Source organism: Paroedura picta, chromosome 1 (assembly GCF_049243985.1).
Source record: "Paroedura picta isolate Pp20150507F chromosome 1, Ppicta_v3.0, whole genome shotgun sequence".
Lineage (NCBI taxonomy): Eukaryota > Metazoa > Chordata > Lepidosauria > Squamata > Gekkonidae > Paroedura > Paroedura picta.
The window spans coordinates 71,441,160-71,459,765 of record NC_135369.1 but is presented as its reverse complement, the minus strand read 5'-3'; the positions used below and the strand labels follow the sequence as shown (position 1 = coordinate 71,459,765).

Here is an 18,606-nt window from a genome sequence, read left to right as displayed (position 1 = left end):
GATTCCCTACACAGGCCTTTTGTGCTAGACATCTGGGGGTAGTGCCTGGGGCAGTGGTAGTGGTTGTTGCCGAGTATGGATGGGGGGGGGGGAGGGTGTGAAGAGGATCTCACTGCTAGTATTATATTGTATTTTTATTGTAGTCTGTAGGGTTTTTATAACTGAATGTAAACCACCATGAGCTGGTAGACCCAGGAGTGGTAACTAAAATAAGTAAGTAAGTAGGTAGGTAGGTAGGTAGGTAGGTAGGTAGGTAGGTAGCCTCACACACACACACACACAGTGCATTCCCAGATCCAGAGAAGTGGCCTTGGATTTCACAGATTGTTTACACTGCTAGTTCTCACTTTTAGGTGCTAGTTGTAATTTGCATTCCTGCTTTGAGGATAAGGCCTTTCCTATGTGAACTTTAAGTTGTGCATATTCACTTATAAGGGGTGTGTGTGTGTGTGGGGGGGGTCTCTTTCTATAAAATATCTTCAACTACTATAATCTATGCTTAAAGCATCTCAAGGGTTACCTAGAGAAAGCATGTATCCTGAATATTTCTGGAATCCTGGAAGAATAAACTTCAGAGTATTTTGCCTAAGTTCTGAGGTTTTGCTTGCTCTCCCAGGACTTTACTGCAGTTTATGACAGATTTGGTCTGAGATATTGGGGATTCTTAAAATATATGAAGCAGAATACCAATGAATAGAAGAAGGAGAGTATGGTTTTGATACCCTTCATTTCACTCCCTAAAGAATCAAAGCAGCTTACAACAGCCTTCTCTTCCTCTCCACATAACAGACACCCTGTCAGGTAGGTAGGGCTGATACAGCTCTGAGAGAACTGTGGCTGGCTGCAAGGAGAGGAGTAGATAATCAGACCTGGTTTTCCAGATTAGAGTCCACTACTCTTTAACTACACTGGCTGGTTGAGTGTAGAACTCTTTCTCCTTTGCCACTCAAATCTTATATGTACTTCTCTAATTTCAAAGTCAGACATTCTATTCATATTTCAGGCATTGTTTCCTGTAGACCCAAGGGCAAAATATGTTATCACACTTCATTTTCTCTCTCTTTCTCTCTCCCTCATTAGTTCAAATCTTGTGAGTTTAAATAAATGCCAGCTTTGCCACTCAAACAGCAAATGATGTTCTACTTTGTGCAATCATAGCCACAATGCTCTACATCCCTGCCCATGGCATGTCTATTGTACAAGAACAGACACCCATTCACCTCTCAGCATCTCCAGAATGCAACTGCAATATAGAGAACCTGCAGCTCATGATCATGATAAGAAGAAGAAGAGTTGGTTCTTATATGCCGCTTTTCCCTACCCGAAGGAGGCTCAAAGCGGCTTACATTTGCCTTCCCCTTCCTCTCCCCACAACAGACACCCTGTGGGGTAGGTGAGGCTGAGAGAACCCTGATATCACTGCCCGGTCAGAACAGTTTTATCAGTGCCATGGTGAGCCCAGGGTCACCCAGCTGGTTGCATGTGGGAGAGCGCAGAATCGAACCTGGCATGCCAGATTAGAAGTCCGCACTCCTAACCATTACACCGAACTGGCTCTCACCTAACCTAAGAGGCCCAGCTTGCTTACTTTTCTTTAATACATAATACATTTCTCTCTCTCTCTCTTAAATGCACTGTAGACATTATGTTTCATTTGGCTCACATGAACCAGCCATGTGGATTGGAAGTGCAGCATGCTTGATTACTAATCTTGGGTGTATTATGCAGTATTAGGGATGCCAGATCCACTGGTTTAAATGGGGGTCCCTCACTTTCTGGATGCACCTCGCCCCCTCAAACTCCCCCCTTACCTGAAACTGGAAGAAAACTGCATTTTAATGCAACATGCTGGCTTGACCCAGAAGTGATGTTGGCATATCAGGGTCATTGGGGGGTGGGAGGTGGGATGGTGACACTAATTTTCAGCAAAACTGTATGGTTAGAACTATAGAGTTTTGCCCAGAAGCCAGAGCATCACTCCCTGACATATCTGATGTGCCGACAACCCATCTAGGGAATGTCAGCACATCACATCCCTCCCAGAACGTGCCTACCCTTCCTCTGCCAGCAGCACCAATGGACCTGGCAACCCCCTATGCAGTGTGTGGATTTCCCATAGAAGTACAACTTCAATTCACATGAACGAGAACCACAAACGGAAGTTGTATCACATAGAAAACCCACACATTACCCAGTTCATGATGGCAATTGTGCCTATCGTGTTCTTAGCTGGTAGGCTCCCAATTTGCATGCCCAGAACAGAGTGCAATGTCTTCTGATGCAAGCAAAGGCCTGAAGAAGAGAGGTCAGCATTTGCTGAAACCAGAAACCTCAGGGATTTATCAAATGGGCCACTTTCCATATCACTACTTTATAGGATTGCCAGCCTCTATGTGCTGCCTGCTGCTCTCCTAGAGTTCTCCCAGAGTTACAACTGATTTCCAAGGCTGTCAGAGAAAATGGCAGTAGACTCTATGGCAATATACTCTGTGCCATGAGTCAGCTTAAAAGGGCCAAGAATGAGACAGAAGGTTGTGAAAAGGGGCCAAGGGAATCAGACCAGATGACTAAAGTAACACGGCAAAATCATTAGGTACAGCCAGAAGAAATAGGAGCTAGCAAAGTGTCCTTGGAAAGGACAGAGATGCAAGATATCAATGAGCCTCTCAAACGTGACAGAAATGTAGGAAATTACCATAAGTAGCAGAAGAAGGTGCCCAGCTAAGTGCCCACTACTCTCAGGATAAGGACCGAGGAACACAGACTCTATGAGTTAAGTCATTACAGGATCAGTAGTTTTTGTTCAGGCATGACTATTTCAGCCCAAGGCACCGGGTTCAGTCTGGGTGCAATGAGTGTGTTTGTCACTGAGTTCACATTCCTGAGCACTTGGATCCCTGCCTAGCTACCCTGCTATTTGTCTGATCTTCTTGTTTCAACCCAGAGCTTTGAGCTCTGCCTGCCTTGTCTGTGGAATGCAGACAACTCCACTTTGAATGCTGATTTCAGGAGCAGTGCTATTTATACTTGACCACAGTTCCAGTTTTCAAGCTACTTCTTACAATCCTGCCAGAATAGTCTTGAAAAAAAGAAAAGAAAAAGAAACCAAGCAGACAGGAGCACTTAAAAGAGAAAAACCATTTAAAACTTTGCAGTACCCCTTAATATATATATTTATCTCTTTGATTATTGCCATAAGGTCATGATGCCATAATGAAAGAAGGGATAGGCACGCCTTGGGTCAGTGTTTCCAAGTCTGGATATCCCAGATGTTTTAAACAGGAGATTTGTACAGGAGAATTTGGAAGAGGACCCAGGTGCAGGTGGAGAGTAGGTTAAGATCCTCCCCTCCCACTGTTTTCTGCCTTGAAAATGACATGTTTCACCTTGACCGATTATGTACGGTAGCAGCCATACCCAGCCGCTTCTGGTTCCTTGCAGTGGGGCAGCATGCCATGCCACTTCCTGTGTACACATGGGGGATGAAATACCATGGCACACATGGTCCGCCCCAGGTGGGCAGGGGTGGGAGGGGTGTCCCTGCATGAAGGTGGGATAGCATGGCAGTGGTATCCCACCATCATGCAGGTTGATGGTATCCCATCAGTGGTATCCCACCATCTTCCCCATATGCACAGACCCAGCCCGGCACGTGCGCCAATGGTACCCGTGTTAAGGTGGGGCATCGGAGGCCATAACATGGGCCAGGGCCAGGAGGGGGCCAGGCTGACGGTGATGTCATGCATCTGCGGGGATTTGCCCCACTGATGTGTGAGTGCTAGTCCTGTGCATCCCTCCTATGCATAACTGGTCATAGTGATGCAAACATACACAGTTCTATATGTTTCTTCTGTATGAGGTAATGGATGGGGGAGATAGTTAAAATATATTAGAAGCAATGAGAGAAGGTTATGAAGTGGTAGGGATGCCAAACCTGGGGCATAACTTCATGGAGATTTGGGTTGTGGATCATGAGGAGGGTGGGGATTCATGAGTCAGAGCGTGCCCGGCCACGAGAGACTTTGTTTGGTGCCTCGCAGATCCTTCCCTATTCAGGAAAAGGCAGAGAATAGCTGTGTTGTCATGAGGCAAGGGGACCTTACAACTCTCCAGTTTAAAAATATTTGGGATCTCCAGATTTTGAAATGCCAATGCACCTCGACTACTGTGTAAGAAAGTCTAACCTTTCCCTCTCCTGTCATTTTCTTTGTTTACTCCTCATGGGAATAAGTTACCAGGAGCTGAACACACACACACCAAGAAGAGCAAAAGCAGTTCCCAGCAGAGGCTTTTGCAATAAGAAATGACAGGGGAAGAAAAATTATTAACATTTCCCTCTCTCCCCATGCAGTTTTTCTTCTCCAACCTCCACTGTCTGTTGCTTTCCAAGCACTGCAAGAAAAAAGGTTGCCATCTTTTGCACTGCCATGTCACTTCCAGGGAAAACCCAGAAGTGACTTTGAGTAGCCCTAGGAATGACTGGGAACTCTAGAGTTTCTGGCAACTCTTAGGAATTCCTTCTGGCAAAAACTTCTGACAGTTCCTAAAATTATCCAACGTCACTTCTGGATTGTACCCTGAAAATGATGTTATGGTGCAGATAACAGTGCAGCTCCTTTGCTCTGCTCCCAAAGTTCTGGCTGGTTATCAGACATGGCAGGCAACCCTAATACAGGCAGGTACCATATAGCTATGTAGAATCATAGAATCATAGAGTTGGAAGGGGCCATACAGGCCATCTAGTCCAACCCCCTGCTCAACGCAGGATTAGCCCTAAGCATCCTAAAGCATCCAAGAAAAGTGTGTATCCAACCTTTGCTTGAAGACTGCCAGTGAGGGGGAGCTCACCACCTCCTTAGGCAGCCTATTCCACTGCTGAACTACTCTGACTGTGAAATTTTTTTTCCTGATATCTATGTAGTGGGTTGCCAACTCTGGCTTAGGGAATTCCTGGAAGTTTTCAGGTGGTACCTGGAGACAGCAGTATTTTGAAAGGAGAAAGAGCTCAGCAGGCATGTGATGTCGCTCTAGGACTTAGAAGGTGAGCTAAGGTGAGCTATTCTGCCGTATAGAGCCATTAAATATCAGACATTCCTACTCAATTAAATAAAGCAAGGAAATAGGTAATATTCCCATTTTACATATGATAAGCTGAGTACAAAGTTAATGGCTTGCTAAAGGCCAACAAGGCCTTAACAGTAGGGAATTGGACTAGGGTTTTACAACCACAAGGCATCCACCTTAATCAGATCCTCTCCTACCTAATGGTTTCTAGCAACTGCAGTGGAGCGCCCATAGTATTTTATGGAGATGCTATGACAGGATTCTGCAGCCTCCGCCCAGTGCTTCCATATTATCAAAGCTAATGGCTGCCCATGAGGGATTTATTTAGCCTTTGTCCTCTCATTAGGAGCCCGAAGCCTCTCAAAGACCATTCTGTTTGCATGGCTGCTTCAGTCAGTTCTTTAATCTTTCCTTGCCTTTTTTCATTTTAGCCTCATTTATTTAGTTTGACCACATTTCTGAGCTTTAACAAGCAACTGAGACACAAGAGAAGATTAAACAAAGGTTAAGAGATAAAGCTTTGATTTAGACAAGCAGAAAATAAGGACACAGAATATGTGTGTTCGTGTGAAAGAGAAAGAGAGAATATTATTGTAATTTCAAAACTACCCTTGGACCAATATTGAGGTTGTACTAAAATGTGCCCACCCAAGTGGCAAAAAAAGAAATATATGAAAGGAAAACATTAGAAATGATAGTAGATACATTTACAGGGAATGTAACTGTGCAAAACAGAAGAAATCTCCCCCCCCCAAAAAAAAATAGAAAGATCCTGCTTCTATGGCATGAAGGTATATATAGTGGTGCTCTAAGCAGAATGTGAATGTTAATTCAGCATAGCTATTATTCTCATGTGACCAGCTTGCTTACATATGCAGGTGGTATAAACAAACTGATATCCAGACTGCACAATTCTCCATATGTTTTATTCTAACTCACCTGCTCAAAGAACTGTCTCTAGCAACCCAGGTGTGATTGTTAAAAGCTGTAATGTCTAGTTTAAGCTTCCCTATTGTATTTATTTGCTTAATTTATACTCTTATTTTTCTCCACAATGAGGACCTAAAGAGACTTACAACATTATCCCCTCTTCCAATTTATGCTCACAACAACCCTGTGAATTAGGTTAGGGCAAGAATATTTGATTTGTCAAAAGAAACCCATAGTGAGGGTATCTTCCATGGCAGAGTGCACATTTGAATCTGGGTCTCCCAGGTCTTAGTCCAATGCTGTAACCACTACATCATGCTGGCTTCTTCAGTGCTTATGATTACAGTACTTGTAAAGTACTGATCCTTGCTGGATCAGGGAATGCCATGGACATAGTTTCAGTAAAGCTTTTGATAAGGTTCCACATGATAGTCTTGTTCACAAGTTGGTAAAATGCCGTATGGATCCTAATTCTGTCAGGTGGATCAATAACTGGTTGACAAATCGTACCCAGAGGGTACTTGTTAATGGTTCAGCATCTTCTTGGAAAAGAGTGTCAAGTGAGTATCCCAAGGATCTGTCCTGGGGCCTGTGTTGTTCAACATATTTATAAATGCTTTGGATGAGGGATTAGAGAGGATATTTATTAAATTTGCAGATAGCAAACACAACTAAAGACAGAATCAGGATGATCTTGATAGGCTCGAGAAGTGGGCTAAACTTAATAAAATGAAGTTCAATAGGGACAAAGGTAAAGTTCTGCATTTAGGTAGGAAAAACCAAATACACCAATATAAGATGGGGGAGACTTGTCTTGGCAGTGAAAAGGATCTAGGAGTCTTAGTAGATCATACATTGAACATGAGTCAGCAGTGTGACTCAGTGGCTAAGAAGACAAATGGGATTTGGGGCTGCATCAAATGGAGTATCATGTCCAGATCACGGGAGGTGATGCTACCGCTGTACTCTGCTCTGGTTCGGCCTCACTTGGAGTACTGTGTTCAGTTTTGGGCACCCCAATTGAAGAGGGATGTTGACAAACTGGAACGTGTCCAGAGGAGGGCAACAAAGATGGTGAGCGGTTTGGAGAATAAGACATATGAAGAAAGGTTGGGGGGGCTTGGTCTATTTAGCCTAGAGAGAAGACGACTGAGAGGGGATCTGATAACCATCTTCAAGTATTTAAAAGGGTGCCATATGGAGGATGGAGCAGAATTGTTTTCTCTTGTCCCAGAGGGATGGACCAGAACAAATGAGATGAAATTAATTCAAAAGAAATTCCATCTAAATATCTGGAACAAGTTCCTGACAGTTAGAGCGGTTTCTAAGTGGAACATGCTTCATTGGGAGGTGGTGGGTTCTCCATCTTTGGAAATTTTTAAACAGAGGCTAGATAGCCATCTGACGGAGAGGCTGATTCTGTGAAGGCAAAGGGGTGGCAGGTTACAGTAGATAAGCGATTGGGATGTGTCCTGCATAGTGCAGGGAGTTGGACTAGATGACCCAAGAGGCCCCTTCCAACTCTATGATTCTATGATTCTACTATTTATTTAAAGAAATATAAATGCTAAAATTTGTGCTCTGGTTTCCTAAGCTTTGCTTTCTTCATGACGTTTAAGAAAGCTTCTATACACAGGATATATACTGGATTTTGAGAAATCTCCTATTAAATGTGCTTAGGAAGAAAGGGAAACTATTTGTGAATTTTACCATATCTTAATCGCTCTAGCTTTGGAGAAGAAACTAATCATTCAGTGATCTTACAAATGTTCCCTTGGAGACAATCTGAGCCAAATTTGTTAAGGGACAGTCGCTCTACATTAACTGGCCTTTGGAACAACCCCTTCTGCACAGAGGTCATAATATATGGTCATTTTTGTGACAACTGGAGTGCAGGGAGGGTATTTAACTCAGATTAATAAGGAAATGGAAAACACTATCTTGAGGACACTTCATATTTTGATTAGGCAGAAGGGAATGGGTGTTTGCTAGACAAATAGCTCTCCGAACTTGACCTTTAAGCCCTGGACTGCTCTCTTTCATTTGGTATGTCCTATATCCTATGTCAAATAGTTTCTTGTCTGTGAATTCATGAAGAAATTAGATGCTGACAGCCACTGTACTTCAGCTTGTGTGAGTAGTGAGGCTATGGAAGAGGATCTGAAGGGAGCAGGAGGAGATACTGTGGCTTTCCCCTGCCTTTACTTTACTCTGTTCCCTGAGAGCTCCATAACACTGTCTTCAAGGGCCACTTAGGTAGTTGTTGCTGGGCTTTTAGAGATGGTGTTTCCAAGTGGAGACGTTTTGTCTGGTCATTTCACCTGCTATGTTAAGAAACAATTCTTACCCCTGCACCATGGCACTCCTTAAATGTCAGCAATTTAGCATCCACTGGCAGCTATGCAACTAGCCAGTCTGGCAGATGAGCTAGTAAAAGTACAATCAGGTATCTACATTAGAAAGCTTCAAAAAACAAATCAGTTGAAGAGGACTCAGCTTTTCTGCTCAGAGGAATAGTTGCACTATTCAGATCCTCTTTGTTTTCTTGATGGAAGACTACCAGTTTTAAGTTTTGTTAGCATGGAAATGAATTCAGTTATTCATGGGAATGAAATTCAGTATGGAAATGAATTCAGAATTCAGTTTAATGAGTCCATTTCTGAGCTCTATACACTGAACAATAATTCACAGGACATACTTGCTGGTAAACAGTGGTCTGCCTAATATTTGGCAAAATAACAAATCACAGAGAAAGGGACCATAAATGACAGAATGGGCCAGAGAGGTTACCTGTGGCCGTGGGTGCCCCGTAACCAAACACTGCAGAACGAGGGTATCACCCTCCCGAATAGTGTATACTCGTTCACTGATGTTGTCTTCTTTTACCACACAAGCCTGTCCAGCGTGGATGATCTGTGCCTGAGCAGGAGCTATGGAAGAAAAGCAAGAGTTAGGGAAGTCTCTGTGCACCTGATGTATATCTACTTAGCTGTGTCTCTATATTTTTACTGAGTTGCTGCTGGAGTCTTCCATGTTTTCAGAGACTATGAAAGACTCTAGCCTGACCAGTCCTAATCTTTTAGAACTAATGGCACAAAGCCCAGAGATCATAACATAATGAATCTCCAGGATAAGAACTCAACAGACACTGATTTTGAACAGTATATGTATTTTTAAAGGCACCAGACCTTGTGCTCCGTATCCAGGCAACATTTCTGATCACCAGTCTTAGCACTGCCTGCTACCTGAGGTCCTTTTTAAGGTAAAGATACCAGGAATCAAACAAACTTGGTGTTTGTGAACACCAAGTATGTGCTTTACCACTGACAGGTTGCTGAATTTGGGAAATTGTACAAAATAAAAGAAACTACAGAAATGGTGAGAACAGACTTTTTGTTGAATAAGGAGAGAGGTGGCCCAAGCTGAGCAGCATGTGTGTGAGTGCTTATGCAAGCTTTGTCACTTTCACAATACAAAAGAAAGCCAAACAATAGTAGAAATGGCAGAATAAGGTTGACAACAGGCAATGGAAAATAGAGCTGTCAAGGTAAATGCAAATAGGCACTTTTTATTTCACACTGGTCATAAGGACATGTAGATTATGGGCTTCTGATGTGAGCCCAACAGCAGCAAATGGCAGTAAAATGGAGTGACAATCATCCACCAAAATGATTGTTTAGAATAACTCTTAATCTGTATCCCCACTCCATTATTTAATTTTGGTGCCTAATGGCTATTTAAACAAAATGAGTTTTGAGGAAAGGCATGGGAACAAAGATCTTAGAAGGCTTGACCACAAAATTCTGAATCATTACAGAACTATGATCACAGAATGCATACCAGAATTCCTTAAAGATCAATCCCAGTTCTCCCAGAAACAATCACATCCCGAAGTAAGAAAATGCAGCACAAATGTCATATGTCTATGTAGCACAGGAGGCTTGCAATATAAAAAGAGGCCATGCAGAAAGCCTAAACCGAGTTACTTCATTTAATCCTATCGATTTCAATAAATTTGGACTGGACAGGTAATCCTGGCATTTTAAAATTTAAATTAGGCCTATTGTGCTTTATGTGCTGTTATTACATACTAGTAATCAAGCCCGTTGTAGTCACAATACAGCGGGCGCTAGGCAATGGAGCTCCCGGCAGCCGCTCCCTGGCTGGCGGCCTGATGAGGCGAGAGGCGCTTCGCGCCTCCAATGTGTCAGGCCGCCGGCCAGGGAGCAACTGTGAGCCGTCGGCAGGGCAGGAATCACGAAGTGCCTGCCGATTGGCTCCGTCGATGGTCTGTCCGGAGGAAGGGGCCAATTGGCACCCTTCCTCATCCCGGACAGAGCCCACCCTAACTCCTCCCCCTAAGCCCTTATGGCTTTATTTAGTCTGCGGTGCCCGCGGCGCCGCGGGCAGGGTTAGGATATTGGAGTCCATTTTGTTTACTGGTGCTTTGTTTTCCATGGTGTAAAAAGACAAAGGATATAAATGTTTATTAAATAAAGACACATGATGAAATCAGTTGACAGAGTAATGCTAGATTGGCCAGGGCTGACTCCGTGGTAGAGAAGCCCTGATTGGCCAAGGCAGTAAGCTTTTTAAAAAGGGAAAGCTCTAATTTTCTCTCAATTTAAGCTCTAGAATCCCTAACTTCTGTGGGTAGAGATTTGCCTCATGTTTTTTTTCTCCCTCCTCTGCTCCCCCCCCACTTCAAGAAAAGAAAGAGGCTCTTGCTGTGGGCTCACCCCTTCCCTTCTGAGCCTCCCTAAGCATGTGCAGAACACTTTTCTGTTTCAATGGGAGGGGGAGAGGAAGACTGAGTTCAAATCGATCTGGATTCAGCCGGATCCACAACGGAATAAACAAAGTAAGTGTAGAATCAGCCCTAGTAAGATCAGAGTTGAGACTTATCTCTGCTTCTCTGGGAGAAGACTAAAAGGGAAGTGATTGCCCTATAACAGAGATGCAGCATTTTATCTTTCCCCAGAGTAAGTGAGTGAGGGAGAGATCACACAGCCCTAGGAGTTGGTTTCCTTATAGGGAACTTATTTAAGAGGGAAATTCTTTAGACGGATCATGCTTAAGTCCCCCATGTTCCTTGTCTATTTTAAGAAGTTCATTTCATGCAGTTTTCTATGAATGAGAATGCAGCGAGATCTCATCAGGTCAGCCTTGGTCTTATTGGGGTGGGAGACCATCAAGGAATACCAGGGTTGCTATGCAGAAGCAGGCACTTTGCCTTGAAAACCACACGGGATTGCCATAAATCAGCTGCAACGAAGGGGGGGGGAATCTCTCTTTATAGGAGTGTTAACCAGTTAAGCATCCAAGGAAATCATAAATTAATTCCAAAGTATAACTGCCTCAACACATATGCATTTTATACTCCCCCAAATGATGGTAATTATCCAGTGTGGAACAAGAGTTTGAAAGAGGAGAATATTTAAATCTAGGATGGCCATTAGGCTAAGAGGCACACTGGGGAGTCCATTCGCTCTATAAACTGGAGACAACCACATTGCACAATTCTACATTAACAAAAAGTCCTGTGCACGTTTTTATTTATTTTATTTATTATTTGATTTATATACCGCCACTTTTCACATAGACTTGCAGCAGTTCACATAATAAAAATCAGTAAAACACCATAAAACCCCATAACATCCAATCTCAACAACCAGCGGACGGCGATAAAAATAGCCCCTTCCTCCTCCCTCCCTGTTCAGCCTACAAAACAAATAAATATACTGTGATAGAAAAGCCTCCATGAGCCATAGTTATGGTTGCCAATTTCCAGTGTGGTTAGGAGATTTTCCAGAATTACAATTAATCTCCAGACAGCAGAAATCGATTCCCATGGAGAACATGGATTCTTTGGAGGGTGCCCTCTGTGGCATTATGATCTGCAAAGTACTCTTTCCTGCAGTATGTCTTACACATTAAAAAAAAACAGGTATCTTGTTTTATACTGTTATTTTATATGAACAATATCCACTCCAAAGAGTAAATGAACCCATCAGGCTGATAAACTGGCAGTGGTTAATAGTGCATGATAAACCAATAAGGGGGAAGAATTACTTTTTTAATGATGTCGCCTCTGCAAGTTCTTATTGAGCCCAAGCTTGATAGCATCAACTGTACATATGAATCCTAACTCAGTGACCTCACACTTGACATTCCCTTTCAGACTTAGTTGCTGAAGGATGAGAATCTAAATCTGTTACTGGTTGCCTAGGGAAGATGAAATTAGGAATGCTGTGAACTTTGGCACAAATCTGTCTGTCGGATGAACTTGCCACACATTATGGGTAACAACTGTGGTAGGCTGAAGCCACATTGCTTGATGGCATAGTTTACAGAATGTATCAAGGAGTGGTAAATCACAGCCAGTGGTATCCTGTCTCCTTCCCTGTGAGACCTGTCTTGTAGCATGCGAATCTTGCAATTGATACTCCACCTATCCAGTGCTTTGTACACTATATAAACTATCCAACATATAAATGTTTTACAAATTCTGCATAAAAAGACGGGGTATATCCAGAGTGTCTGTCACATGAGACATGACATGAGACCTACTCCGCATTTTAATAATGAGGAGCCAGCTTGGTGTGGTGGTTAAACTGGAGAAATGGGTCTGATTACCCACTCCTCCACATGCAGCCAGCTGAGTGACCTTGGACCAGCCACTGTTCGCTTAGAGCTCTCTCAGTGTTGCCGACCTCACAGGGCATCAGTTGTGGGGAAAGGAAGGGAAGGTAATTGTAGGCTGCTTTGAGACCCCTTTGGGTAGTAAAAAGCAGCGGACAAAACCACAGCTCTTTTTCTTTGCTCTAATAGGTGGAAATTCACGAATGGAAAACCATTCACCATAGATCATCACAAAATTACTACACAGAAGCTTCACTGCCCCCTCCCCATACACAAACACCCCTTATTCTTTCTATTGGACTGTTGATTTACTGGCAAGATTACTCCACAAGCACTATCCAAACAGTTGTGGATTAATAGATTCAATGTGTTTACTAGAATGCGTTTACAGCAAATATGTCAGAGCTCATCTCTGCCCCTCCTTCCCTGCCTTCAACATCTGCAGAGACCGCCTGCTATTATGATCACAAGAACCTGTGTTGTCATTAAAAACAAACATGTCCAAAACAGAGTGCAAAGCTCCGTAGCTATAGCAGAGCAGATGGGAGGCCTGCCCTTCCCCAGAGGAAAAGGGATTACTGTTTACTAAGCATGGCAGTAGTTGGAGGATGAAACATTTATATAAGCCTAAACGGGGGGATTTAGGGCTTGGGGAAGGCAAAACCACAAGACAAGAAAGTCAGAATAGAATAGTGGAACTTCCATGTTCTCCTCTTGGCACCTGTTCCATAGTTAGAAGTCTGTGGTTGCCTCTTTGCCAGGGTCCAATTTGTCCTGGTTTTTGGAACTGAAGCTTCTTCATCACAGGTTTTAGAGGCACTTTTTATGTGGTTCAGTCCCCATGCTGAGAGGCCACTTGAAGTTATTCTGACAGCTGTTTAAAAATGGTGGGCCATTTCAATGCAGCAGCTCAGCAAACAACTCTGATAATTTTCAGTGTCTTCCCATAAACGTTTCCCCCTTTTTGGGATGTTGAAAATATTCCAACTTGTTTGATGAGCAATTACATTCAGGCTCCTGCCATATGATAAAAGCCACTACATAGCATGACCAAAAATAACCCCTCATGTGATGGCTGCTAATATGCAAACTGATCCATAGATATTTATTTTTCTAGAGGGTCAGCCATATTAGTTTGTTGCAGACAAAAGAAAACAGACCCAGTGGCACCTTAAGGACTAGCAACATTTATTACAGCCAGAACTGAAATGCCTGAAAAGCTACACAGTCCTTACCCCCTTTTGTGTGCCACTTCTGCCCTGTTGCAGAAGTCCAGTCTAGAGGTGATTGTCGCATGGATCACTGTGGCTAGGTATTCTGGTGCTAAGTAGGGTGCTAGTAGCTTGGCTTGACGTAGATGGTAGAAGGCTGGTCTACATGACCAGTGCCTCCAGGACAACATCTTAGGAATCAAAGAGGTGGGAAGACAGGAGAGCAAGAGATGGCCATTCATCCCTCTGCCCACAGGGTCCTGGAGCGGTTTTATGATTGTGTCCTATGAGAGGGAATGGTGGCATCCGCTGAGAAAATTAGAATTGTCCAAGTACTTTTTCCTGTCAATGGTCATAGTAATCACAATCACAATAATCACAAAAAAATCCCATAAAAATTCTGAGAACAATAAAACTTTAACAAATGAACAGAAGTTGCAATCAGAAATATTTGCTATAACTTTCTGATTATTGTTAGAAAGTTTCTCCCCTTACTTCAAAAAAGGTTATTCAAATCCACTCCATTTATTTGGTAACCCTACCTAATCAAGTGTCCATAGATAATAATAATACAATGGTTTCAGAAGAGTATTTAACATAGCTTCTCTTGTGTGTTGTGTAGCATGTGCTGCCCTTTCAGGTGGAACATCTCATTCCATTCCCTTCTGCCCTGTGATTCAGTGTGACTTAGTCTCACCAAAGAGAAAGCTGCAGGTTCCTAGCATTGATTGTCATAACCTATGTTTACATAAAATGAGGTATATACCACCATAGCTACTACAATTCTGTTTCAAGTATTTTACCCATCATATTATAAGATCCATTGTGTTAAACAACCAAGAGATAAAAATGGGGGGGGGGACTATGTATGAGACCAAAACTAATTCCAGAGCAAAACAACAAATTAAAGTAAATTCAGCATAGTACCCGTCCTGCAGAACAATTACCCCCTCCCACTAATGTCAACTAGATTTGGAGAGAAATTTCCTCTCAGTTTCCTGTATGGTGATTACTTAGGATTTGGGTATGAAAGCAGACTGTACCTGACATCTCATTCTGGCCATGAGGAGACCAACAACTGATGAGACACATTAAAACCCATCAATATCCACATATTGATCAACAGTTTTGGTTTTCTAGCTAATGAAGTTATTTGCTGTCGCAACTGGTCAAGAGAGACTGTCTCAGAATTTTAATTAATGTTTGCTTTAGAGACTCTGATTCTCATCCTTATATTGTCATATCAAGGCTACTCTGGAATCTTATGCTCATGCTACACCACCCCTGGAAATGCCTGGCTTTCACATGAACATTGGCTCTGAAGCAAGACAGTTAAGAAGCCCTTTGTTTGATGTATTTATACATTAAAATGAAAGGGAAGGGAAGAGAATAATATACCTTTATGCCCAAAGCAATGCACTGTACAATATTATCACCATAATATGTGTGGTTTATGAGATTTCTGCTATTGGATAGCCATTCTCATAAAAGCAGCACTGGGGAAAGAGGTGGGAATTTGGGACAATGGTTAAAAAACTCACAATCCTTTAATTATTTTATGTCAACACTATAATATTTTATTCCACATATTGCTAGCCAATGCTAAATGTGTAATCAGAATGCAAGCATTTTCCAGAGTATATTACAAGACAGGAAAATCCAAGATTAATAGTTTGAAAAGAAACTTGCTGTAGGAGAAAAATTCTTCAACTGCCAACATTTAATTCCTCTCCTATTAGATGACATCCTGAAATACATACCCTGCTTAGGCCTGACCTGTTGCAGCCCAAATGCTGATTACATATTCTCTGATGTAGCATGAGAGGAAATAGAAACAGTCTCCCTGCTATTGCTATCCACCCTTAACCTTGCCTGCTGTGGCACAAAGGACTCTGGGTATACTGTGCAGTACATAAAGGAGGGATGGACAGTGGGGGGAGGGGGTGGAAAGTAAGAGCTACATTTACCTACTCTCTTACTGCATTCGTGTTGTAAAGTGCTATCAAGTCAGAGCTGACTTATGGCTGACCACTTCCAGCAACAGCTGAACAGTGGCAGGTCAGTGCTGCCTGTGCTGTTGGACCTCACAGCAGCATGTGATGTGGTAGATCATGAGCTTCTTGCTCACTGCCTCACTGACAGTGGCATTCAAGTGGCTAATCTCCTTCCTTCAGGATGGTGAACAGAATGTTACTGTGGGAGAGAGTTACTCGTGCCCATGCCAACACTCTTACAGAGTACCACAGGGTGCAGTTCTCTCTTCTACTTTATTCATCCACTTAGTCACCTCCAGATTGGATTTCTATAATATACTATGCAGGTCTTCCCTTGACATCAATCCAGACATGCAGCAGCAGAATGTAGCAGCATGACGTCATACCAATACACCATTATTATTATTATTATTATTATTATTATTATTATTATTATTATTATTATTATTATTATTATTATTATTATTATTATTATTATTTTATTTTATTTTATTTTATTTTATTTTATTTTATTTTATTTTATTTTATTTTATTTTATTTTATTTTATTTTATTTATATCCCGCCTCCCCCCGAAGGCTTGTGACCATGGAGGAGTCACGTTTGGTCTGCCCTGAGGCAGCTGCACTGGTTCCCAGTTGCATTCCAAATACATTTTAAGATTTCGGTGTTAACCTTCAAAACTATATGTGTTCAGGGCCCGGCTTAACTGAGGAACCGCTTGGCCAACTATATCCCCAAAAGGACTCTAAGATCATCCAACTCTAACAAACTGGTGATCCTTGGCCCAAAAGAAGTACATCTGGCCTCAATCAGGGCTTTTTCTGTCCTGGTCCCAACCTGATGGAATGAGCTCCCAGAGGAGCTAAGGGCACGGAAGAAACTGGGTCAGTTCCACAGGAACTTTAAGTCAGAGCTCTTCTGACAGGCATTTGGTTGGGGCCAATGGACATCGAGATAACTCTGGTCAAACATCCACTGGGCTCCCTCTACATGGACACTCCCCCCTTCAAACCGAGACAAGATTTAAACGTTCTGGAAAAAATTAACTGGTGAAAAAAGGCTATGATTTATTTGTATACTTTTAGGATTTTGTTGTTGTTGTTGTTGTTGTTGTTGTTAGGTGCAAAGTCGTGTCCGACCCATCGCAACCCCATGGCCAATGATCCTCCAGGCCTTCCTGTCCTCTACCATTCCCCTGAGTCCTTTTAAGTTTCCACCTACTGTTTCAGTGACTCCATCCAGCCACCTCATTCTCTGTCGTCCCCTTCTTCTTTTGCCCTCAATCGCTCCCAGCATTAGGCTCTTCTCCAGAGAGTCCTTCCTTCTCATGAGGTGGCCAAAGTATTTCAGTTCCATCTTCAGGATCTGGCCTTCTAAGGAGCAGTCAGGTCTGATCTCCTCAAGGACTGACCGGTTTGTTCGCCTTGCAGTCCAAGGGACTCGCAAGAGTCTTCTCCAGCACCAGAGTTCATAAGCCTCAATATTTTGACGCTTGGCCTTCCTTATGATACAACTTCACAACCATAAATTGCAACTGGGAAGACCATAGCCTTGACTAAATGCACTTGCGTTGGCAGGGTGATGTCTCTGCTTTTTAGGATGCTGTCTATATCTGCCATAGCTTTCCTCCCCAGGAACAAGTGTCTTTTAATTTCTTTGCTGCAGTCCCCATCTGCAGTGATCTTGGAGCCCAGGAAAATAAAATACCTCCATTTCTTCCCCATCTATTTGCCAGGAATTGAGAGGGCCGGATGCCATGATCTTTATTTTCTTGATGTTGAGTTTCAAGCCAACTTTTGCACTCTCCTCCTTCACCCGCATCAACAGGCTCTTTAGTTCCTCTTCACTTTCTGCCATTAGAGTGGTATCATCTGCATATCTGAGGTTGGTGATATTTCTCCCTGCAATCTTGATCCCAATTTGTGATTCATCTAACCCCGCCTTTCTCAAGATGTGCTCTGCATACAAGTTATATAGGCAAGGCAACAGTATACAGCCTTGCCGAACTTCTTTATCAAGTTTGAGCCAATCAGTGATTCCATGTTCAGTTCTCACTGTTGCTTCTTGACCTGCATATAGGTTTCGCAAGAGACAGATAAGATGCTCTGGTATTCCTATCTCCTTAAGAACTTGCCACAATTTGTTGTGCTTCACACAATCAAAGGCTTTAGCATAGTCAATGAAGCAGAAGTAGATGTTTTTCTGGAACTCCCTATCTTTCTCCATGATTCAACGTATGTTAGCAATTTGATCTCTAGTTTCTCTGCCTCTTTGAAATCTTGCCTGTAATTCTGGAAGTTCTCAGCCCTCATATTGCTGGAGCTGCATTCAATTTCTCTTTCTCCCTTGCCTTTCGCTTCCCTTCTCTTTTCAGCTATTTGTAAAGCTTCCTCAGACAGCCATTTTGCTTTCTTGCATTTATTTTTCTTTGGGATGATTTTAGTTGCTACCTCTTGTACAATGTTGTGAACCTCCCTCCATAGTTCTTCAGGCACTCTATTTGTCACCTCTACTGTATATTTATTAGGGATATTAATTTCGGCCTCACTTGGAGTACTGTGTTCAGTTTTGGGCATCCCAATTGAAGAGGGATGTTGACAAACTGGAACATGTCCAGAGGAGGGCAACAAAGATGGTAAGGGCTTTAGAGACCAAGACATATGAAGAAAGGTTGGGGGAGCTTGGTCTATTTAGCCTATAGAGGAGACGACTGAGAGGGGACCTGATACCCATCTTCAAGTATTTAAAAGGGTGCCATATGGAG

The 18,606-nt window shown here is 42.7% G+C and overlaps 1 protein-coding gene across 3 annotated transcripts in view; it reads right to left on the bottom strand.

Annotated features, from left to right (window-relative positions):
- Positions 1 to 18,606, bottom strand: part of MDGA1 (MAM domain containing glycosylphosphatidylinositol anchor 1) — a 465,137-nt gene that overhangs the window by 339,493 nt on the left and 107,038 nt on the right. For all 3 annotated transcript variants that reach the window (XR_013231840.1, XM_077342151.1, XM_077342142.1), the window contains exon 2: positions 8,785 to 8,924. Coding sequence is in view for 2 of the 3 variants with exons in the window: in XM_077342151.1 (XP_077198266.1) it covers positions 8,785 to 8,924 (140 nt within the window). In the remaining variant the exon portion in view is untranslated. The remainder of the gene's footprint in view (positions 1 to 8,784; positions 8,925 to 18,606) is intronic.